This window comes from Pholcus phalangioides, unplaced genomic scaffold (assembly GCF_987345545.1).
Source record: "Pholcus phalangioides strain wild (caught in Gottingen) unplaced genomic scaffold, Ppha-v1.0 ptg000003l_1, whole genome shotgun sequence".
NCBI lineage: Eukaryota > Metazoa > Arthropoda > Arachnida > Araneae > Pholcidae > Pholcus > Pholcus phalangioides.
The window spans coordinates 15,014,223-15,039,703 of NW_028301596.1; the positions used below are offsets into that span (position 1 = coordinate 15,014,223).

The following is a 25,481-nucleotide window of genomic DNA, read 5'->3' on the forward strand; positions in this document are numbered from 1 at the left end:
TCCATTACTCGTAGCGAGGGGAGTTGGGGCGCACACCGAGATGATAAATTGCGATCACATACATTTTCAAAATTTAATTTGCACCGGATAAGTTGCTCAAGTTAAAAACTCAAAAAATCCAACCAATAAAGTTCATAGGTTACATTCGAGCAAATGCAACCGATAATCTTATTGGTTGAATTTTTCAAGTTTTATAAAAGGACTTTTAGAACACTTTCATAGTGTAATGCTAGCCTTAGATATATTGTCGGTAAAAAATTCCTCAAAGATGTATTCCCTACATGGCAGATACATATTCAATAGTGAATTAGGGCCATTCAAGTATTACGTAAGCAGATTTTCAGCCATTTTTGACCCCCTCCCCCTTGTCAGCAAAAATCAGCAAAACACTGACCCCCATCCCCTCCCCCGTCAGCAAAATTTCACCAGCAGCTTAGAATATTTCATATCTTCAAAAAGGGGTGGTTGATGACGTAAGCGACCTTCAACCCCCCCCCCCCGCCATCAAAAGTCAACAAATCCGAAACTCCCTCCCCGATCCTGACGTAATACTTGAATGACCCCTTAGGCAAATTGTGCTTTGGGATGGGCATTGATCCTAATTTATCATCTTGGTGTGTTCCCGCAACACCCCTCGCTGCGAGAAATGGAGATCCCGCCAGAAAGCGGGAGTGCGGCTTATACGGTGAAAATTTAATTTTGAAAATTTATTTTATCGTAATTTATCATCTTGGTGTGTTCGCCCAACGCCCCTCGCTGCGAGAAATGGAGATCCCGCCAGAAAGCGGGAAGTGTGGCATGAATACCATGAAAACTGAATTTTGAAAATTTATTTGATCGGCGTACTGACTCTGCGACAAATTTGTACCGCGACGAACTGATTCTGCGACAAATTCGTACCGCGACGAACTGATTCTGCGACAAATTTGTACCGCGACGAACTGACTCTGCGACAAATTTGTACCGCGACGAGTTTGTAGCACGACGAATTGACGCTGCGACAAATTGATTGCGACGAATTGTCGCGCGACAAGTTGATCGCGACGAATTGACCTAGACCCTCTGTATTGTGACCTTTCAGGAACGAATGCGGGGTTATTTCGAGTGCCCCTGTCCCTCCATACCAGAACACGTCGGGTGTCACACTCCAGACTGAATCGGGACTCGTCTGTAAACAGCACTTGGCTCCAATCATGTTGCTCCCACTCTCGATGTTCAGCAGCCCATCTTCTTCGGGCCGCACGGTGGCGTGGGGTCAACGGAATGCAGACCATTGGCAGAGCCCTCCCTCATGAAGCCGATTACGTACTGTTTGGCTGGACACCCTTCGTCCTGTTGCCAAGAGCAACCGTCTTTGCAGTTCCGTAGCATTCTTTATTCTGTTTCGACGGGCTGTTAACCGTATATACCGGTCATCAGTTGCTGTAGTGGCGCGTGGCCGACCTTGCCCTGGTCGACGTCTAACATTTCCTGTTTCTTGGAATCGATTCCACAGCCTTGCAACAACACTTCCGGCGACTCCAACAGCGTCCGCGACACTACGTTGTGGTTGCCCGGATTCCAGTCTGCCTATAACACGTCATGCCATGGATTCCGGTGAATCACGCTGTTGAGACATCCTCAAGTCACCTTGTCTCAAAAAAAAATACTGCGCAGTCGAATTTCACAGTTACGGCAGTAAAACAGACGTTTCTGCAACATCCCGATTTCTGCCCTTATCTCCTTTTTCTGGTTTTTGACGTCATGAACTTTGATTTGCATATGAAGTTTTCCTCTTCCGTTTCCTGCTAGGCTTTAAATTATGGATGATTCATTTTGTGTTACTTATCGGTATACATCTTTGCGTAATTTTGTTAAAACCATGTGCTTCCCCTAATTGTTTTGAGCAGTGTATATCGATCACTGAGATATCGATATTCAAATTTCTTTGACCGTTAGGGTTGCCATAGCTAACCATACTTAGTATGTCTAGCTATGGCTAATTCTAATGACCGAATTATCACAAAAAAATACGCAAAACATTTCGATGATCCCGAATCATAGGGATCGATATAGGGATACCCCACCAAAGCCAGCATTTTGGACATTGTCCGAGTCAACTGCGCTGGCCAGTTCGCAAAGTGGTGAACTTCGCGCTTTGGCAGTAACATATACAGCATGTATATTTATTCACGTATTCACTCGCGGAACCGTAGCAAGGAAGAAATTGAAAGAAATAATGCTGAGGCAAATAAAAATATAATAATCAGTTTCCTTTCATTGGGTCATCAATGAAATGTGTAGCTGACAGAAGAAAGAGATATGGAAAGTTCCAGAATGTGTTTTTTCTTTTCCTTTCCATCTATTCTATAGGAAGATAAAATATCTCTTCCTATTACGGAAAGAGATTAAAATATCTTATTATTCAATATTTTTTCCCACGGTATAGAGCGGCCACTTACCGATCCATAGATGACCATCTATATTCAAATCAGTCGCTCCAGCTTCTGAAACATTCGAAACTGTTATTCCTTTGTCCACCCGTATTTCACCAAACCGTTTCTTCCTGTATGGAGAAGAAAAATGCGTACATGGTGAATACTTTGTCCGTTTCAGCTCAAATAACTCGTGAATCGTTGCTTGTAAAATATAAAAATAGAAACATACGTTAAACAAAGGCAAAAAACAAGGCCGCCTGGCAGTTCAGTGGCTAGGGAGCTAGCTTCTGACTGTGCACGTCTGGGTTCGAATCCCGGGTCGGGCATGGATGTCTACTAACACTAACAAATTCCCTGGACAGATCGTAACGATCTCTTGGGAATATGTGCTGATCACGTTAGTATTAATAGTATAACGTTCCCCGTTTACACATATCATTTACATAGTTGCCAATTTTGGAGAATGATAATTCGGGAGATTTCCGCGCGGATCCGAATACCGTACAAAAATCAATGTAAAAGGGATCTTTTAAAACATTTTAGGGATTTTTCATTAGGAAAAGGGAAATTTTAGGGATAGTAGCCCGTTGTAAAAAGTTCAAGTCGCAATAGTGAAAGTCGAGCATATATGCATATATCAGACCAGGGTGTGTCGGATTACCTAAACCACTGGATTACTGGAAGTTTGATTGCAAAAGGCTATTCACATACACACACACACACACACACAAAACAATACTATAAACTTCTGCGCAGAGACTTCCTTTGCTTCACTCGAAGAAAAGCCGCCTAAAAATGCCGGACTATCGAGAGCCCTATAGTTCAAGCGAAGAGTCGTTTTGAAATTAGATAATTCTCTGGAAATCAAACCACATTGTTCATCAAAATCAAGGAGCACCCCCCCCCCCCGTATACTTCTAATTTCATAATAAAACAGCACTTCCAATGAAATATTTAAAAATAATTTGATTTCACTCATCAGTAATTACGCAAATTAGAATCGAGTTGAAAATTGCATTCCAAAAACTGCTTCCGAGACGGCATATCCGTTAAGAAGAAATTGGGAATGTTCCCGGTATGGTCACCTCCTATGGGGAAGGCGGGATAATCGCCGATAAATTTTTTCGTCAAAAGGAGGTGCGGTGTTGCTGTTCAAAAAAGTTGGGAACCACTGTTTCAGGGGTCATTCAAGTATTACGTCAGCATCGACAGATTTCCGGATTTTCTGACTTTTGATGGCAAGGGTGGGGGGGGGGGGGTTTGAAGATTACTTATTACTTACGTCATCAACCGCCCTTTTTTGAAGATACGAAATATCCTAAGCTGCTGACGAAATTTTGCTGACAAGGGGGGGGGGGGACGTGGGTTTCAGTATTTTGCTGACTTTTCCTTACAAGAGGGGGTAAAAAAATGACTAAAAATCTGCTGACGTAATACTTAAATAGCCCCCCTTAGCGAATACTGTACTTGAAAACACTAATTTTTTGTTTCTTGTTCATCTCAGGAGAGACAGGATAACAACATTCTAATTGTTTTTTTTGGACAGGGTGACAAAATAAAAAGATTAAATAACTCTTATTTTCTTTTAATAACTATACACAACCTTTTACATTATTAATGGCGTATCAGAAGTCTACACGCTCTATTTGGATTTTGTTTTACAATGTGGAAGTATGCTTCTAAGATCAACAGTTCACGAGATATTCGAGACTAAAGGGAATTTCCTATGCACCACGTATATACACCAACATGATAAATTGCATTAAAATAGCTTCAAGTATAAAAGAGAAACCTAATTAAATTGCAGTTTTCAAAACTTTTTAATACACCGTATTGATTCGTTGGAGAAAGTTAATTAAAACTTACACGAAAGCTTTCTTTATACTGTAGTCAATGCAAACACGTTGTGCACGCAACGGGTAATTCTCCTCCCCCATCCCCCCAAAATACACAATATCGGAATTTAATTTTGAGATCTTATTATTGAAAACATTAGACGCATATAGAATAGCCGTGTCTACCTGACAACTGTTACAGTATGATACAATCCATCATCGACTCGCTGCATACTCTTGATCGACCAGAACGATTTCTGTTTACCCAAGTTGTAACTCAGCTCGGGATATCCGTCCACGATAGCCACCGCTATGTAATCGCCTTTCAGCGATGAACCCTTGTTGCCCCAAAGTAAGAGTCCGTTGGAATGTGATGTACGGAGTCTGAACTGCATTTTGTTGACTTTGCGGCTTCTTGAACTGGAATGAATGCGAAATATATTGATGACGTCAGCTGTATAATTGACGAAATCGAGAGGAACTAGCGATGCATAGAGATTATGCAATCAATTTTTAAATTATTTATTGTTGAATAATAAATTAATAGAATATATATACCCTTTTGCATTTTTGTACTGGAAGTTCAAGTGTGTAGTGCCATTGAAGGAGATTGCTCTCTGCAAATCCTTCTTCCTAACTCCTAAATACAAATATACATATTAAAAAATAATAATTTTACATTAATTGTATTATATTATGTATGGCACTGAAAACAAAAAAAAAAGTATAGTCAAGTTTGCCAAAGAACGAAGTTGGCCATTTCGCAAAGTAGCCAGCCCAATGTCCGAAATCGGGGATTTCACCGGCCCCTATATAACGATCCTTACACAACCTATATTAGGGGTGATTCGGGGTCATCACCGCATTGACGGATTTTTTGTGATAATTATGGCCATTTATAATTAGCCATAAATTATCAAGGTTAACTATGGCAATCCTAACGGTCAAAGGAATCTGAATATCGATATCTTAGTGATACATATACATAGGGATGTATAGAGATAGGTCCGAAGAGGTCAACTTCGGGCTTTGGCAGTAACATATAACATAAATTTGGGTTTCACCGGCCCCCTATATGTCGATCTCTATACATCACTATGTGTATGTATCACTAACATATCGATATTCAGATTCCTTTGATCGTTAGGATTGCCATAGTTAACCTTGATAATTTATGGCTAATTATAAATGGCCATAATTATCACAAAAAAATACGTCAATGCAGTCATTCAGAAAAGATGAGAAAAAGTGAAAGTTTTTCCCATCTTTTCTGAATCATCCTGTATATAAGATTTTGCCGCATGTGAGCTGGACAAGCGAACGATGGCTATATTCCAAGGAATTTCTCACTAATGGGCCACTACCTAAAATGTAGCAACGCCACACAGAGAGACAGCCTATAAGCTTAACAAATTTTGCCGCTCTCTACCTATTCTAGTCTAAATTTCTTGACCACTCATTCCTTTAAATTAGCCGTCCTGAGCTATAACTGCGTATGGGTATGCCCCAGCCTATAAGTCGTTATTTTGGCCGCTCACATGTTTTTCTACCCTTTGGGCAACTCTTTTCATTTCTCTCTCACTGATCTATTCCCTTGCTCATACTCTCTGCTTCGTGGGGTTCTCAAATTGCGTGCCGCGGTGCCTTGGTGTGCCATAAACTTTTATCAAGGATGCCGCGGGTGAAAAAAGTTAGGTAGGGTAAACTAGGGTAATCGCGTGCTGGCACAATGTTTCGGCCACCAATATGCTTGCGCTCTGTTTTGGGCACCCACTTCCTTGATAACTGTTCTGGTCCCTCACTACCTTGCTGACTGTTCTGGTCACTCACGTGCTTACACACTCTCTAGATCACTCTCATGGTCACTCTTTGACATGGTCTCCCCTCTTTTGGTCACCCACGTGTTTAGATCACTTACATGCTTATTGTTTTGCTCACCCACATGAATGCAAACTGCTTTGTTTCACGCACATGCTTGCACAATCTCCAGGTTACTCTCGTCGTTCACCGACATTGTTCCTCTTCGGTCTCATCAACAAGCTTTCGCACTAGTTTTGCCACTCACATGATTGCACAGTGTCTAGGCCACTTTTTTGATCGCTACCTTCCTATCCCTCACTTGCTGGGCAGAGTTGGATTTATAGTGCCTATTTCTTCCATTCTACTCGAATTTTCTTCATCATCCATTCCTGAAATTTTTCAGACTATAGACCGCTCAACTTTCTCCCCCGTAAATATGCCTCTGGTCATAAATCATGACAGATAATAGAAGGTGCAGCGTTGCTACGATATTATAAGTCTACGTTTGGAACACCCAAATCTTCATAAGTTTGGCGTCTATAAAGATTGAATAATTCAATGAAAAACTTACGTATTTCACATCTACGACCTCTGTATTTCAGTGAACACTTGCAATGGAAGTCGTTGAGTTCTGGGACGCACAATCCACCATGCATACAGACGCCATCAGAACATGGCGATCCCGAGTACTTCTGAACGCCGTACGACCTGAGAGCCCGGGACATCAAGTTACCCCACGACTCCCCGTTGACGATGATGCGTTGAATGGCTCCATCTAGGCCTTTGATAACACCTGATTCTTGATGAACGGATCTCAAGTTTGGCGTTCCACCCACGTACAGTGGGAGAGACAGATTCAGTTCTGTCAGTGGGGGCTGTAAAATGCAATAAACAACATCGTAAAAAGTACTGTATTCCAAAATTTCAAAAGGTTATAATTTTCTCGTATATTCACCTTGGATTCACCCAACACAGTTGTATCGTTGTCAACTTTGAGGGTCCCTTGTTTGCGAACTCTACTGACTTTCACGATGTGCCAATCACCCAAGCTCACTTTCCTGTTGCTTCTATAGGAATCAGTAGAGATTTTTTTTTTTTTGTTAGTTTGATAGTGAGGTAATTCTGAAATACAGTATTATATTGATATATACAGTATATCTCATTATTGTGACCACCAGTTTATATCCAGAAAACGAATTTGTGCAGGTCTGGGCTTGACTTAATAAAATGCTGAAATTATTTTATAATTATCTAAGCCTCGTTTACATGTGCAATGAAATATCCCGGGAAGTTCCCGGTGACATGGATTTTCGCTACAACCCGTTAATATGTCATTTAGTTTATGGTGGTATTCCTCCTTTTCTTTTCGGATGTCGTCACTGGTCACATGGGTTGAACGGGTGGTTGGCTCAAGATGGCCGACGAAAGATCTAACAGCAATTTTCGCGGCACAAAGGATTATGGCGGAATAGGTCGAAGTCACCCACCATTATTCCGCAACAAAGATGGGATTCTTTTGTGAGGGATCTCCGTCCCACCTTTTTTCTTCCCGATGAAGAAAAAAGTTGCCTTGCAGGTAAATAATCACCAAAGCTACCCCCATTCTTGCACATGTAAACGGGGCTCTAGATTGAAGCAGATTACGGTCCATTTACTCTTTTTGTGGTACAGAGGTTTTTTCGGTGCTTCGTTGGCACAGTCCATACTTTATATCCACCCCTCCATCCGCAATGAGAAAAGACCTCTGGTTGCTAGCTATAGCGTTTTTGTACCTTTTGAATTCTGCTAAGAAGTCAAATTCACGGTGCTTGCCTGTGATCATGGGGGGGGGGGGAAGGTTTGATGAACAATGAAATGTACTCGCTTTTCCTGCTGTCGATTCAGTATCACCACAGAACCGCAAAAGGTTAAACAGCTGCTCCAAATTCGTGACAAAGATCTACGCAATGAGGTTCTATGCTCGCTATGATCAATTGATGATCGAGTTGGGTTCAGATTTGCTCGATGTGGGGTTTAACCCCCTTAAAATGGTGGACGGAATATTTCTTCGGGGCCCGCTTGCAATGCTCATCCTCAATGTTTTCTCGCAATGCTCATTGAATGATGTCACCCTTTTGCTGATTAGTAGACCGATGGACTTTGGATTCGTTTGTAGGTGTTTATAGAAGCAAATTTGTTATAGCTGAGACGATTAGCATTGTTCACAACACTGGCATTTTGGACAAAAGTTTGGTAGCTCCGTGATTCATTTGGACTGTTGACTGCTCAATGGTAGGGCCGATAAGACCATGTACATCACGCCCTTACATATTTTGCAGATTTCAAGGCGTACCCAAATATGCATTATATGCATGGGGAGTCGTTAAAAACGTCGTAAAAATCGTTATCAGGAGTGTAGAAAGGAGGGAAATAAAAAGAAACTTTTTTAGATAGGGTTGGATAGGGTTACTATATAGAAATTTATGGCTACGTAAAGAGAGGAAAATAATACAGAATACTTACTCGTCTGAAACTTCATAATTAAGATAGACTTCGTTGAGCGAAATATGTGATGGAGTTTCTAGTGGCATAATGTCATTTGGAGTGATGAAAAAAAGTTTAATTTGGATAATCCAGATATGGCTGGAAATATTATCGGCATGATATCAGAAAAGAAGAACTAAGCTACCGTAAGCGTCAACAAGGAGGCGGTTATGTTTTCGTCTGGGGTGCATTGAATACTAGTGGAAAAAGTGCAGTTAACTGTTATATCTGAACGTCTGAATGCTCAGACATATCAGAAACTGTTGAATCAGTATCTAGTTCCATATTTTTTTAAAATCTCAAAATTACCCCACTGCTCAATTTCAATAGGACGATGCACCCCCTCACAAAACAAATTCGACCTGGGAATGGTTCCTTACGAATGGGATTCCAGTGATGGACTGCTCCGCATGTTCTCCATACCTCAATCCGATGGAAAACATGTGGGGCTACAGTTGCACGTAAAGTGTATGAGCATGACAAGCAATACAACAGTGTTTCAGAACTTGAACGGGTTATCTTCAAAGTGTGGCAAGATATGCAGCATTTGCCAAAAAAAAAAAAAACTTATTGAATTATGGAATTATTGCCTAGAAGAGTGTTTGACATTATAAAGAAAAATAGAAAATTAATTGGACGTTTAAAATGCAGCTAAACATGATTTTTTTTGAGTGATTTTATCATTTTGGGACAGGTTTTGATTCCACTATTCGATCTAATTTTTCCGTCATAATATATAAATGCAGATATATGTAAAACTATTATTTTAGTTTTTATCCTGTGAAGTCAGGAATTTCAAGTTAAAAAATAATTTTCACTTCGGAAAAATAAATTATATTATTTATAGAATATTGTATGTGGCTTTTTATCATTTTGGGACACACCTTATTAACTACTTAACATATCAGCAGTTACAGAGTAACAATATTTTTGAAAGTATCAAATAAAACTGAATAAAGCTACTACATGAAATTAGCATTATTTTGCGGAATCACGTTTCGCTATTTAATTTTGCAAAAAACTAAAAGTAATTCGTCTCAATTAACTCATTATTTAACTGAAAATGGTTCATAAAGATTAAAAAAAACCATTTTATTCTTGTGCATACCAAAAAAAAACAGTAATTAGTAAAAACTATAAAAAAATACATTGAAAAAGTTTTTAATGTTTGCGAGAGAAAAATCCAATTTCGATGGAAAGAATAAATTTTATATAATATTTACGTGATATTCGCTGAACCGCTGCCAAGATTGAACACGAAACTGACATGTCCGTCCACCATGTTGAGGGCCAAGAAATCTCCTCTGCCATTCGTGAGTTGCCCGTTGTAGAGTAGAACGCCGTTCGGAGATCTTGCCATGAACCATATCTCGATGGAAAATGCCTGACGGATATTTTGTAGAGTTGGGAGCTCCAAATACGTGTTGTTAGTGAAGTCGGGGATGTAAGACTTCACAGTTGCTCTCTCTGGAACAGTGAATTGCAATATGCAAATGCGTCAAATTCTTACTTATGTTGAATAATTATACGTATACAAACTGCATCACGTGGTTATGAAAATAATCACGCATAGTCACATCAAAGCAATGTGCAGCTCATTTAGCTCATGCATTTCAAAATTAGTTCTTGTTTTTAGATCAGGGGCCGTTCAAGTATTACGTCATCATCGATGGGGGGGGGGAAGGGGGATGTGGTTTCTGATTTGCTGACTTTTGATGACAAGGGGGGGGGGTTTGGATAATGCTTACGTCAGCAACCACCCTTTATGAAAATATAAGTTAGGATTCAGAGGGGCAGAGCTGATGGCGAAATTTTGCTGACAAGGGAGGGATCAAAAATGGCTAAAAATTTGCTTACGTAATACTTGAACGGCACCTCACTTATATGTCATTCAAAAAGATATATAAATGTATTTTTCAACATTTTAATATTTTAGTTTATGTTTTTACCTGTGTTTTCCCCAAAAAAGGCATCATTCAGTTTGACTATTTACTTATGGACGAAACGATTACCTTATTCGTACCAGGCAAAAGTAGATTGAACTTATCATTTCAAACCAAGTAGATTCCAACTTTCGATTCGCGTATTCACCTCGGTGAATAAGAGGGAATTCAAAGGTACGCGAAAATAATAATCAGAAATGACTGGAAAAATGAGCGAAGTAATGAAAGAATAAAAGCGTCAATTACGGACCACTTTACAGCATATATGCTCAACCAGCGGACCAAATGTGTGCCTCGGAGTTATCGGATATGGCGCACAGCAAATTTCCAAATAACTCAAGTGCGACCCCAAGTACATTTCCAAATCATTTGAGTGACACGCGGCATACGTCTAGTTAACTAAAGAGGCTCGTGTTACATTTGAGTGACTCGAAGCACATTTCCAGATCACTCTAGTGACCAGCGGTAAGTTTCCAAATCGATGAAGTGGCCCGCACTCCCTAAAAAGTTGAGCACCATTGCTTTTCAGGATGGGGGGGGGGATTAAGCAAGCTCCCCGTGCACTTGACAGTATACAAACACACACTTTCCTACGCATGTCTAAGGTATGAATGTTTGCGAAATTCCAGCGACATATAACGTGGATTTCCACGCTCATCAAGGAATACGTTCAACTCAGTATTTATAGGAGTACACAATCATTATCTCTGGAACGCTTGTCGGCTGAGGCTATTTAACTAAAAATAAATTTAAAAAGGGAGGAAGGCTCAGCGTTTTCTAATAATTCACTAATATACAATGCAACGCATCATTCCGCCTCTAGTTAACGCGCTTGAGCCCCGTATATACGAGACGGATGGCGATTTTCTACCCCCCCCCCCCCCAATGATGGTTTTTGCATTTCGATGGCTCTGTACACAAACATATTCCTATGGGTGCGCAATGTTTTCACATATTTCTAGAAGTACGAAAAATTCCTATTCATTACTATGGGCCCGTCAGTTCTTTTCTAGCAGAGCAGTTTTCTAGAGGGACGGGATCTGATGCAAGGCCCCTCACACGATGCATCTGAATGTTAGGATAAACACTGAATTAGGCACTTAAACTAAGATCTCTGTTTCGTAAACGATAACTTACGTTTACTGCACGTTTTCCCGGATCTACCAGGTGGACATTTGCAAACATATCCTTCGTTAGATGAAACTGAACAGAATCCATCTTTTCCGCATGGATTCGAACTGCACGCATCTGCTTCACTTTCACAGGAATAACCTAAAACGATTTAAAAAGAAGAAAAAAGGGAAATATAAATATTTAGGTTCATGATAATTCATTCAAAGCTTACTATATTGTTTCTTCAGACACATATAAATGTGACCATAGCCGTTAAAATACCTGTATATCCCGGCGTGCAGGCACACTTATAAGCGACTTTATCGGAAGCAATGCACGTTCCACCGTTTTTACAAGGCATCGAACTGCAAGCATTATCTGCACATTCACCTGCAAGAACAGTATCAGATGTAATGTACAAAAATTGTGTGCAAAGAACATGTAAGCAACATGAGCAGAATATTTTTGTACTAATACAAATGCACAACGAGGTGGCTGAAAAGAGATGACCATAAGATAATAGATGTACAAACAGGTATAATATACATCGGACTTGAAAATCTATTTCTTTATTTAAATCAGGGATGCACAGCCTCAGGCCCACGGGCCAAATGCGGCTCGCCTAGGAGTTCCATCCGGCCCGCGAAACACTTTTCTTCCCTTGTTCCGGAAAAAAAATGGCAATATAGACACATCACGGTCTAAAGAATGACCATGTTTCGTTCAGAAAGAAATATGGGAATTCGGGGTTCATACTGGACATTGTGATAATGAAGTTGGGTGTGTGTGTGTGTGTGTGTGTGTGTGTGTGTGTGTCAGTTACAGCCAAAAATAGCTGTCGAAAGAATGTAAGGTTGACAGCAAACAACACAGCAAAAAAAAGTACAACATGTAATACTAGTACTACAATGTAATGTTGTGGTACTGGTAACTATGCACCCTGTATATATATATATATATATATACACACACACAGCTGGTGTCGTGATGATGACCCCATGATGATGCTCCCTTGAACAATCGACACAAATGCAATAATTCTCAATTCAATAATACACCAATTGTAAAAGTAAACACTTTCAGACATTTCTCCGTAGGTTTAGGGGCTTTGCAAAACGACACCCATTTGTGCACATGCTCGTTAACGAGACTCAGAAAGTCGAAAATAATGAAATTACTACTGGCAAGTGTTAATCGATATCGAACCTATCTGTCTCTTGTGTTGATTCAAACCTAACTCAAAAGAACCCAATGAAAATGAATATACGAAAGAAACACATAATCTCTAAGAAAAATTGACGGCAGAGAGGAAACCAATCTCAAAAACTAGATCTTCTACGTGAGCCCGATTGTTTGTACGTACGGTGGGTAGTGGGGGGGGGGGAGACAGCTCTTATTTTAAACTTGAACCTTTATTCTAGGCACGTTCGGCCAGCATTTCAAACCGTCCATCATCTAAAGGACAAACAGAGACATATTCCCATCGAACTTCTTCTACCCCCACAAACAACAAGAAGAGTTTTGTGTGTTATCCGCGTCCGCAAAACATCCGCGGTCATTTTTCTCAGATATTCATTTCCCCCTTTTCCTTTTATTTTCTGTAAGTCCAAAGTCTCTATAATTCATGTACCAAGTGATTCCGGAATGGGGGCGGAATATCCTTAAAATGATGTTATAATGTATTATATAGAGCTTATAACGACGTCGAAGATTCCGTGAAAGTTTGTAGTTAGGCGCCAAGCAAGTATTACGTCAGCAGAGTTTTAGCCATTTTTCACCCCGTCCCCCTTGTCAGAAAAAGTCAGCAAATACGAAACACCCCCCCCCCCCCCCGAGGTGCTGAGGTAATACTTAAATGATCTCTTATAACCGAGATATTTACGTTACATTAACAAGGACTTTTCTTTGATTAAAAATGAAAAATGTAATCAGATGCAATCAAATACTGCGCATGAAGTTGTTGTTTCTTTTTGATCGGTCATTTTTGATCAATGTTGGAATCATAAAGGAAATTCGGGTCATAAATATACGATGTACGGAAAATTCACCGCCAACAATTCTGTTGTGTTTGGTCAGAACATGGTAACTCCAAAATCAGTTTTGAAGTATAAGCAAAATCAGTTTTGAAGTATAAGCAAAATCAGTTTTGAAGTATAAGCAAAATCAGTTTTGAAGTATAAGCAAAATCAGTTTTGAAGTATAAGCAAAATCAGTTTTGAAGTATAAGCAAAATCAGTTTTGAAGTATAAGCAAAATCAGTTTTGAAGTATAAGCAAAATCAGTTTTGAAGTATAAGCAAAATCAGTTTTGAAGTATAAGCAAAATCAGTTTTGAAGTATAAGCAAAATCAGTTTTGAAGTATAAGCAAAATCAGTTTTGAAGTATAAGCAAAATCAGTTTTGAAGTATAAGCAAAATCAGTTTTGAAGTATAAGTAGGGTGACCATACGTCCCGTATTTTTCCCCAGGACAGTCCCGGTTTTTTCTGCTTTTTTGGCTGTCCCGACGTTTTAGAAGAATGTCCCGGTTTCTCACGTATTTTCCGCGAAGCCAACTTGACTTTTTATTCTTCAAATCAACGACTAAAACTTTTCTTTCGAATACAGAACAATTACATTACGATAATTACGACTACAAACAAGATAGAATATGCATCTCACACACATTTGTCTTTTTTTAATTCACTGCAATTCGAAGTGGTGCTTCATTTCCCTGGATTGGCGACTTTTCTCTGGTTTTAGCATGAGTTAGCAACTTTGCTTACTTTTGGCATCATTATTGGCGATAATTGGCGATGACCCGTAATTTCCCATATATTCGAAGCTCAATTTCCCGTATTTTTCTCGAGTAAATGTGGTCAGCCTAGGTATAAGCATTTTCATTGTCTCTTAAAAATTAAAAATTAAGCATACACACAAATACAAATGAAAATATCATATATCAGCATGTTGTTTAGCCGTACGCACGTATTTGCGCATTTATCTCACTTCTAATTCACTTGTAATTATATCAGCTGTAATTAGCAAGTCGTTACTCTTAGATCAAAGAAACGGTTTTTTTTGGAGATATCATGTTCTGACCAAACACCACAGAATTTACCGACGGAAATACATAACTTTGAAAATTTATCAACAAACAATTCACCGATAGCGGCGCGTCAGCAATAAGTGAATATGGGAATTAGTGAACGAAGTAGGTACAGAGTTAATATGTGAGCGTATGAATGACCGAGTGAGTGGGTGCGATTGAGTGATAATATGAGTAAACCGGTAAATGGGTGAGCGATTGAGCAAGCCAGTGAAAATATGAGTGACTCACTCGCTCAATCTCTTTGCTCCTGACTCACTTGATTTTAATCACTCATTTACTCTTCCACTCACTGACTATGTTACTTTGTCGGTGAATATTCTTAGCGGGGTGAAGTGCCGTGTCCGTGAATTGCCTTGCGGAAACTTAACTACAGATAAAAATGAGTGCAGACGAGTGAATAACAATACATGTCCACCATACACTGTCTTCGTTCGCTGATGCATTTCACGAACGCAAACACCACACTGCTCTTCTTTATTCAGCATTAACTTTACTCTAACATTACGCAGACGTACATGGAATAAACATTCGATTGCCTATTGCACGATACTGTCGACCGACCGACAGAGCTTATCACGTGATTCCGCGCAACCATTTTTCCGCAGTAGGGGTTGCCGCGAATGCAAGCCGATCTCTTCATTAAAACGTCTCTCCGCAAAGAGCAACGGGCCTACAACGATAAAATCTTCAAACATTACACTTCATTCATAGTTCCGAAATATGTGGTAGATGGCAGCACTATAACAAGCATTACACAGAAACAAGCTTCACGTTAGGTACATCCCAGCATACACCAATTCGTTAGAAATTCCGTAGAGGAATATGGACGAGGTACATGCGTGGTTTAGTAGTAGTAGGGGTTGCCTTCTTTACCTCCCGCTCTACCTCTACATACTCGTACAAAAATAAACCAATTTATAACAACTGTTTTCATTTCAACTATTCTTATATCTGAAGGTTTAAAAAAATTCACGTGATTTCTGAATAACATAAGGCAGTTGCCAAAATTTATGTGTGATGTTGTTTAATTCAGAAAAAGGAAATGGGGGGGGGGGTGAAGATTTTCAAGTACAAGTGTGTGTGTGTGTGTAACCACATGAAATAAACTCGGCAAGAAGATGAGAAATTCAGTTTTGATTAAAATTTTTATAATTCAAAGCGATTTTGTTTCTAAACGATTTCTTTTCCTTGATCAAGGAAATATATTCTACCTATTTTTTTTCCTCATCAGAGAATTACTATTTGAATTAGGTAATTTTTAACACGAATGTTATGCACACTGAATCAAGATTTCGAATGCGTTAATAAAAGGAAAAAGTTGTCTGAAATTATTCTTTGCACTCTAACAATTTTTATAACAAGTTTTTGTTCTATTATTACGAAAAAAAAACTTTAATGATTTAGGTAGCCGAAAATAAATATTTCGAAGTCATTTATAACTTGGTGGGACGTTATTTATGCGAAGCGCACTGCTCATTTTGTTCCGACAAATGAAACAATAAAATCCGGTTAAACTCGATTATAACAATACTTCTGCTATAACGTCAATGATTAGCGATCTGTACAGATTCTCAAAGAGAATAATGTTAATGAGCCTTGCTTGCAATTTCGATGGAAACACTATGAACTTAGATACAACGTCATATTTTGTGTTGCTTTTACTTCCGTTTTCAAGGCGTTTACATGATCACATGAAAGGAATGTTCGTCTGCTGCTAACGTTGAATGTTCGTAATGTTAACATATATACGTATATACATTATTTATTTATTAGAAGCTTTGCAGTAGGACTTGCTCATTGACGTGCCATCACATTTAAATCTTTACTAGAATTGGAGATGAAGGAAATTTGCATGATTTTTATAACGAGCATGATTAAATATCGTTTCTCATTTTTGAAACATGCTTTAAATCACTGCAGACAAATGACACTATTTTCGTCATAAAATAGCGAAATATCTTGCACTTGTGATCCCAATTCATTTCATTTTTCTTGATCAAACATGATGTCGAAAAATTATAATAACAACAACTTCATGCTCAGTGTTTAGTTGCATCTGAGAACGTTTTTCATCACAAAAGTTCTTGAAAACGTAAACCTCGGTTATAACGGCGAAATTACACAGAATATTCAATGTCATCATAACCTACTTTGCACAGTTATAATGACAGGAACTCTAACTTCTAATGTATAGTATCGTGATTCGTTCGTCACCGTACGTATAGCAGGCAGTTGGAGTTGTATACGAAACGGTTTTAGGATTAGTCAAAACTCTTATTCAATACCCAAATCTCATTCAAGTCTCAGTAGTTCCCAAATATTTATTAGTCATGGACCCCTCGGAAATTTTGCTGTTTGCCATGGACTCCCACTTTTAGTCGTGAATCCCCAGAAATCTTAGTGTATGTCATACATCCACATTTATGGCAACGAAAACTAGTCATCTGCAAAGAGAGAGAGTGAGAAAGAGAGCGTTTTCAAACAATGGAGGACATTCTATCCAGTACTGGCAATTGTGATGCGATAACAATGCCATCTACTGGATTACCAAAGAACTAAAAACACTGTTTCATACTTCAATTGAGAGATGTCATCACGTGTAAAATTTCTGTCTAGAATTACAGCGATATTACTACAGCAGTGTGCCAACTTTATAGCGATGCTTTTGCGCTTGAATTCAACTAAACATTTCAATTTTAAGTAATTAATTTATATAATTTTTTTCAACTCAAAATATATTAAATTTTTCTTTAGTTTTTCAATTTTATAATTAAATAGCGGCCTATGTTAAATTTTTTTAGAAATCGGTTTTTGATTGAATATAGCGTTCCGTTTAGCTTAACGTTATACGTGCCTAAAGTAAGTTCCTGCGGAGACCAACAGATATAGTTGCTATGCCACTTTATTCAACTGCAATCGAGGCAAAAATAAAAAGTTCTTCCCTAATTCAGAGATGACTTTCATTGTGAATGTTCTAAAGTTTGGAAAAAAAAGACATAGAATGTTCTGCAAACGCGTCAATTGGGTCATAGAATCGCACCCCGCGATAAAAAAGAGGTGAACTCCTAGGCACCCATGCATATTCCCAATTGGGAACCGCTTTTTTCGCATATTTATATACCAACAAATTATCAGAAATACTAAATTACTGCAATATTCTAAATATATATTTTTTATAGTCATTTATTTTATGCCGAGGTCGTGAACTCACTCCAATGAATGATAAAACACAGATAATAAAAATACAGCATTCTAACTATTTTCTTACGTATTTTGACAGCTTTGAATATATCCTTCGATATCGGATATCCGAGATTGACTTCTCGCCGATCGACAGCCAAACGCCTTATGCATCCAGAGAAACCTTTGTTGATACCGATGTTGGCAAAAACACTGTATATACATAAAATCCATGAGAATTGTTACATTCACATACACTAAAATATTTCAGGTAATATATGGCAAATAGAAAATACATGATTGGACAAACTCTAACGTTTTGGAGTAAGTAGGAACATATCCGACGAAGAGGTTCTCGCCAAGATCCAAGTAGTTCAATAGACCATGACTTTTTCCCGAGACGTTTTCTTGTCCATCTACTGACAGTAAACCATCCTTCAGGTAGCGTTTCGCAGCGATTTTGATGAATTTTCCTAAAACAATCTTTTGAGCAGATCTCAAGATAACAGTACCGCTTCCCAAATTATACCTGGATTCAATAAAACGTTTTAAATAAAGTTTCTAATATGGAAATGTACGAGTAAATTATAAGCAATTTTAATTTAGAAATTCTGAACTCAAAGAAAAGATCCCTTACCGAAACTCTACGTGTCCGTCTTTGATGCTTAGAGATACAAAATCACCAATCCCCGATGGAGATTGGCCATTGTATAAGAGTATACCGTTCTCGGAATAAGTCTTGAACTCGATTTCTAGAGACAGTCTCGTATATGAATCGATCCTGTAGAGCTCTATGTATGAGTAGCCAGAAAACATCGGAACGTCTATAGAGACTGCTGTTGGTGCAGAAAACAAGAGTTTATCACGTGATCATCATACAGGCTTTTGCAAATTGTTTGCACAACGGATAACTCTGCAATCGTTGTCTTTAGTGAAAAATACTTTCATTTACAAAAAATTTTCAAATGACGTGCGGTAACTCAAAATGTCTAATTTCCTAAGGTGTCGTATACATAAAGAATATATGTGTATGAAATAACTTTTTATGTACCCTGTGTGCTAAAACTTAGTGAAATGTAAATTCAGCTCTCAGAAGTCACTAACAAAAGATTTCGAAATTTTTAAATACAATAGTTATACATATAGAAATGCGAACCATGACGCCACAACAAATTTCCGAACAACATGGATGAAAAAAGATGGCCATAAAATATAGATGCCAAGTGTAACTGAAATTCAGCAACCCAATATAAATACATATATCTCAAAAATAATTAACATACATAATAAACTGCCCTAAAAAAATTATGGTTGACGACCCCTAGAGGTAAGCAATTCCATTTATTCACAACCCTATTAGAGAAAAATTCCCTGCGGCAACACAACCTGGAATTGTCCCCAACTGAACCATAGTGGTGTCCCTTGTCGAAGCAGTTGATTGACGGTGTATTAATAACTCGTGGTCCATCCTATTCATCCCGTTGAAAATTTTAAACACTTGGATTCCCCCGACATCTACATTTCTCCAACGTAAACATATTCAAGAAAGCAAGTTTATCTTCATAGCTCAAATCTTGTGTACCGACAAGAGCACAAGCAGATCTTCTCTGCATCCCCGTCAACGACGACTATATCCCTCTGTAGGTATGGTATCCAAAACCTTACAGTATACTCCATTTTAGGACGAAATAAGCGTCGGAGAAGCGGAAGAATCACTTTAAGAGAACGCGAGGAGACTTTTATAAGAATGGAAACCGAGAATTCTGTGTTCGCTTTATTTGACTATCTCTGAACCGTGTCCGGAAAATCTAAGTCACTCATCAATAAGAATGCCCAGATAGGTGATCCTTGTTGCATTTGGAATAATAACACCATTCAATTAGGAACTGAAAAGTGGGTTGTTCGAACCAAAATGAGCAACCATGTGCCCATCAATATTAAAGGTCATGCTTCCTTCATTAGTTCACGCTACAATCATATTCAAGTCCATCTGGAGCATTTCCCTATTGCTTGGGTTTCCGAAAATGGAAATATTTGACTTAGGAGTTTTCAGATTTGTTGCCAATGAGATTAAGGGCACGGTTCAAGATGCGAAACGTAAAAAAAACGTAAAAAAAACGTAAAATAAAAGTTCAAACAGGACAAAATTCTGTAATAGTCAAATTAATTGTCAAAAATTCAGTTTGTATTTAGTAAAAGTAACTGCACATCATTTGAAAACGTTTCGTGATAGAAATGTGTGTTTCTAAAGTGATAGGTTGCAGAGATATTTTCAATGCAAACAATGTGGGATAACCCGTATAATCACACACAAAATTCACATAAAATAAAATCAAAATATTGTAACACTTCATTACTATGAGCGTATTGTAGATCTTTCTTTTTTAATCGCACATTACCTCTAGAATAAATTGTAGAAGGCGATGTGACGACAGCCAAAGCCGTTAACGTCTTCTTATTTGTAAGGTAAAGGTTCTCTGGATAACTGGAAGTGACTTCTCTCGTCACTTTACTATCGATTCGTCTCATGTGAGATCGACGTCTGGTCAGTCGACTAGATGGTCTGGCTGTTGTTGTCGTCGTTGTATAATCAGCCTGAACTGCGAAATTGATTGAGAAAAAACAAAAAACGTGAATTTTACGCAAATCACCCGAATATACATTGTTATTTAATATTGCACACATTTAATTCGACCGCACACAGGTTGAATGCATATTGTTATTTAGTAAGTTTCAAAGAATTCTCAGGTCTCGAATCGAGTACGAATGAAAAACTGCCTCTGGGAGTTTCTTTGAATTCATTAATCGCATAGTAATGATGAATAAACTAATAATGACACAGATTCCACCAATCGTCTTCATGAACTCTCATTGTTCGCAACAATCTGTTCAATCGATGACAAAAGCAAGGGTTTAAAAATATTGAGATTTTTTCTTATAAATATTCAATTTTTCATAAATTTATAGATTTTAAATAATTGTAGACAATTGTAGACTTTTTAATTTCTCACTTCAATATCCCATTTGTTTCATTACTGACAATTCAATTCTCTGTTAATCAGATGCAATACATTTTTACTGAAACTGAAAGGGACCTAAACAATTTTTAGGAACAGCTTGTGAAATTATCAAGATACAGTAAAACCCCTCTTAACGAACATCCCTCAGATGCGGTCACCCCTCTATCTTTCACGGCCAAATAATAATCTCTCCGTGTATTAAAAGTATGTATTTCAAACCCCTGATTAACGGTCACCCCTCTTTTACGGACGGATTTTTTTGTCCCATTGCTGCCCGCAAAAAATAGAGCGGTTTACTGTAGTTCTACAAATATTCAAAATATATCCGAACTTCGAAATATTACAGCTTTTCATAATTGAAAAAAATAATAATAATAAACAAATCCGATATTTCCAATTTTACGCGAAAATAAGATTTTCTAACACCAGAAAGAGAAAAATAGAGACAAGGTAAATAAATAAAATGTGTTCCTTTCTCATAGCTTATATCGCAATAAGTCAGCGGTATATCTCTGACAATGATATTTATCAAACCAGAAATGGATATCCATTTTGAATGCCACCGCCGCGTACAAAAAAAAAAAAAAATATCAGAAAACCGATGCCCTTGCAGATGATGAAGCCAAAATAGGGAAAATAAATATGAAAAAGGAAAAGGGTGAAGGAAGAAAATGAAAAAGCACCATCTTTTGAAGAAAAGAAATGTATTTTTCCCCCCAACCCCCTTAACAAATGGATTTAATGCTCGATCTGACAGCCACTGCCAAACCAAGGGTGTCGAGTTAGGCGGTATACGAAAAGAAACAAAAACTATTTCTATTCTTCTTGGAGTCACTGGTGCAAAGCCTTACCCTTGATTCTATTAAATTTCAGTATTGTTATCAGTTTACGTAAGCGGTTACTGGCTCCTCGGAAGGGGTGTGAATCATCGTCTATATTCGCCTATGGTTTAGAATAATGGTTCTCAACTTAGAGCTATGTGAGCCCCTTTTTGGCCCTGGGATATTTTAAGAGCACCACGGATGAAAATCAAGTGGAAAATGAGACACGAAAGGTGCCTGGGGGGGGGGCCCACAGACAGCTTAGGGGGAAGGTTGAAGAAATAAGGAAATATGATGGAGAAAGTATGCTTACTTCAGAACCCAGCAAAACTGCCCGTAGAACCTGCACCATCTTAACGAAGAGGCCATGTCCGTCCGGGCATGTGACCCTGTTTAGGTCTTCAACCTTTTTCTTATCAGGAGCACTGCCTGTTCCCATCATCAAAAGAAGAGCACCCTGATGCTGATTTCAATCCTTTTATACAATTGCTCCAATGTGCTTAATAGGAACGTTTATCAAGTGCTCGCTAGCACGAAATCGGACACGAGCATCGAGCACTTTGGGTACTTCAGGGAGTACCGTGGTGCTCGCGAGCAACGGGTTGAATATGACTCTTGTAGGCCCATAGAAGACTTACATAATGAGATTTGGGGTTATGTAAGTAAATATGCAAATGTGTAAGCCTCTTATTTGCAGCTAAGTATGCGGCCAGAAAATATCGTAGGAGGGGGCCTCCCACATTACTCGGAGGGCTCCGTGGTGTTGAGACATATAATCAGAAGGAAGCTCAATGAAATCTAACTCAGCTCAGAGCAGACTCGGATTCAGGGTGATCTGCAGGGAGGGGAAATTTATTGTGTAGGTTCGTTGGATCGTCCAGTATTTTATGGGAAAAATTACTTTTCAACGAAATAATCCGACTCTTGGGAGAGATGATCCCCCCCCCCCCAGATCTGCATGTTTCCCAGGGGTCCAGAAGATCAATGTTTTATAAAATGTTTATTTATTATCAACTTAAGTTTCTATTAAATTGAATTCATTGAGTAGAAGGATTCACGCTTCTCTATGAGGGTACCAGCCTGGTTAAGATAGGGGTAGGTGGGAATAGAAGAAAATATGAACCAAAGGGTACAAGCGGGTGAGGAAAAAGGGTTAAGAAACACTGATTCAGAGGTCAATATTTCTTATAATGTTCTATGGAAAAAATAAAACACGTACTTTCCTGTATGTTCCTGCTTTTGCAGCTTCCAAAAAACATCACGCCGATTGCCCTCTGGTAACGGCAGCTGAAAGTTCGCAGTTGGCACTCGGAGCCGTAACTGTGACCATCCGTACCACATACGGGGTCCTTCGCACCCTCTGGAGGACATTTAAAGTCGCAAACACATTGAGTCTTGTTGTTGATTATTTTGCAGACAGCACCGTGGTAGCAGGAGAGATCGTCGCAGGAGTCCGTTGTGGTATTGGCTGACGAAACTATTGGGGGAAAAAGGTGCTATATGAATGTATCTCTTAATAAAAAATATTTTTTTGTATAATTATTACTCTCTGATAGCATTTATATGAGAAAATCTGAATTGAAAGGAGTGCTAAAATAACTCATTCGTGTTCATAAACTTTCTCATACAATATGACTAATATTCTGAGTAAGTTTCAAATAATGTTTAGGTATTAGGTAAAAATGATATTCTCAATTCTTACTATCAACGCAGCCGTCAGGTCCCAGAGAAGTCCCAGGAGGACAATGATCGCATTTCATTCCATTTACACCATGCTTGCATACGCATCTCCCCGTCATTTGGTCACAATCATCTCGAACCGACCCATAAGAATTGCATCGGCAGCCTAGAAAAAAAAAGTACGTGATTTTCATTTCTTATCGCAAGGAAATAACATGATAAATCTTTATCTATCACAGGGGATATTTATTTCATGTAAACTCCCAATTATAATTCTTCATAACGACCACAGTCTCAAAATACTGAAAAGAGTAGTTTTTCCCGTATGATTCCTAGTTGGTAGAAACCTAGCAGCCCAGCAGCAGTCGACGCAAAACCCTATAGGCCAGATCATCACCCCGAAAATTTAGCTACCTCTCCCCCCCCCCCCCCAGGAGTTAATGGGCGAAAATAGCTGGGCTCTTATCATTAAACTGTTTCCGCAAGAGCACAGAAACCAAGGGCTTTTAATAGAGACTTCTTTAGGTCCGCGTATCTGCAGGATCACTACGAATACACACTGCGGAGGCACAGAATGATATTTAATATTGTGAATGAATATAATATAAGTTGCGCACTGTACGTAAGCGCCCTCCCTTTAAGTGGCACATCACCTTTAAGAAGCAAGGTATCTCGCTGATATACCGTGCTTCTTTAAAATGCTCTTATTTTAGAAATTGCAGATTCGGTTATATTTTGTAAAGATATTTTTCTCAATGAAACACTTTACACCTGTTCTCTTATTTTGCAGCTTGCTGAAAATCTGAAGAAAGACTATTTCCTTAAAAAAGATATGACGTTTTATGTGGAGGCGTTTCAGTGATTTGTATCGTCGCATGGACAGGGTAAAAAAAAAAATTGTGTTGTACTCTGGTTGAAAAGTTCTTTGCCATGTTATAATTTAGAAAAGTCTGACTTCTAATTACGGTCCCAGCGCAGGTCATATATTAAACTAAGGATTTTCAATTTTCTCACACCTGCGGACAGGTGAAAATATTTGAAATATTTTCGCACCGTTACAGATGAGAAGCAACAGGCCTACACAACGGTACAATTATCCAATCATCGCTATTCACTCATAACTAGAAAAATTCATGGCAGATGGCAGCACTGCACGTAACAAGCATTACACAGAAACTAGCTTCACGTTAAGCTCACAACACGTACGCCGACATTCTAAGGAACCGATTCGTTATAAGTGTCCGCAGAGGAACATGGACAAATTACATGGTTGGTTTAGTAGTGGTAGAGATGAGTGAAATAATTCGCGGACCGTCAAAAGATGAATAAATATGAAAATAATTTGCAGTCCGGCAGAAAATAAACAACTGGGGGAAAATATTTGTGGACCGGCGAAAGCTAAACAAGTAGCAAAATGACTTGCAAATGATCCCCCACGGGCATAAAATTAAAAAAAAACACCCAGGAAACATATTTCGTGGAGCGGTTGACAGCAAACACATAAATAAAAACTAATTTGAAGAAACACAATAATTTAATGTATTTTTTTGAAATCTGAGAGAAATTATATAGCGGCTACGTAGCGAAAGTTGTTGCGGACCGGTTTCGGTCCGTAGACCAGCAGTCACTGTATTGAACCCTTCGAAATGGCTACAAATCCCGTTGTACTAGAAAAACAAAGATCATTTCCATTATATATTCCATTATTAACAACAAAATAAATTATTATTTTTCCCACTATTTCACAGACCTGATATATTCAACAATATTTGAAAAAGACATTGCGGAAAATAATCGTACCTAATTCAATTTCTTTATACAAGTATGCTTAGAGATGAACGGTACTTCGTATAAAATTCTCATGTAAAAAAAACTCTACAATGCATGGAAAATTTAATGTTATACCATAGTAAATAGTACCGAGCAAAAAAGGGAATAAGCATCGTGTAATGCTCTTTTCTTTGCTCCTTGTTTGATAATAGCATTGCCGTTCCGCCGGAACTCGACAATACTGGACTGTTTTCAGCTGAGCACAAATAAATCGTGAGAATTCCGTTGTT

The 25,481-nt window shown here is 38.5% G+C and overlaps 1 protein-coding gene across 2 annotated transcripts in view; it reads right to left on the reverse strand.

The window, feature by feature from the left end:
- LOC149088156 (agrin-like) overlaps positions 1-25,481 on the reverse strand; it is a 98,914-nt gene that overhangs the window by 2,936 nt on the left and 70,497 nt on the right. Inside the window, exons 15-28 of one of the 2 annotated variants that reach the window (XM_089245014.1) lie at positions 23,444-23,587; positions 22,961-23,218; positions 20,300-20,500; positions 18,538-18,733; positions 18,217-18,429; positions 17,989-18,113; positions 11,914-12,021; positions 11,656-11,790; positions 9,799-10,042; positions 7,008-7,119; positions 6,624-6,927; positions 4,811-4,892; positions 4,439-4,672; positions 2,442-2,545 (exon numbers count right to left, since the gene is read on the reverse strand). In XM_089245014.1, the coding sequence (XP_089101140.1) occupies positions 2,442-2,545; positions 4,439-4,672; positions 4,811-4,892; positions 6,624-6,927; positions 7,008-7,119; positions 9,799-10,042; positions 11,656-11,790; positions 11,914-12,021; positions 17,989-18,113; positions 18,217-18,429; positions 18,538-18,733; positions 20,300-20,500; positions 22,961-23,218; positions 23,444-23,587 (2,460 nt within the window). Of the gene's footprint in view, positions 1-2,441; positions 2,546-4,438; positions 4,673-4,810; positions 4,893-6,623; positions 6,928-7,007; positions 7,120-9,798; positions 10,043-11,655; positions 11,791-11,913; positions 12,022-17,988; positions 18,114-18,216; positions 18,430-18,537; positions 18,737-20,299; positions 20,501-22,960; positions 23,219-23,443; positions 23,588-25,481 lie in introns of both variants that reach the window. The other variant, XM_089245005.1, reaches the window with a different exon arrangement.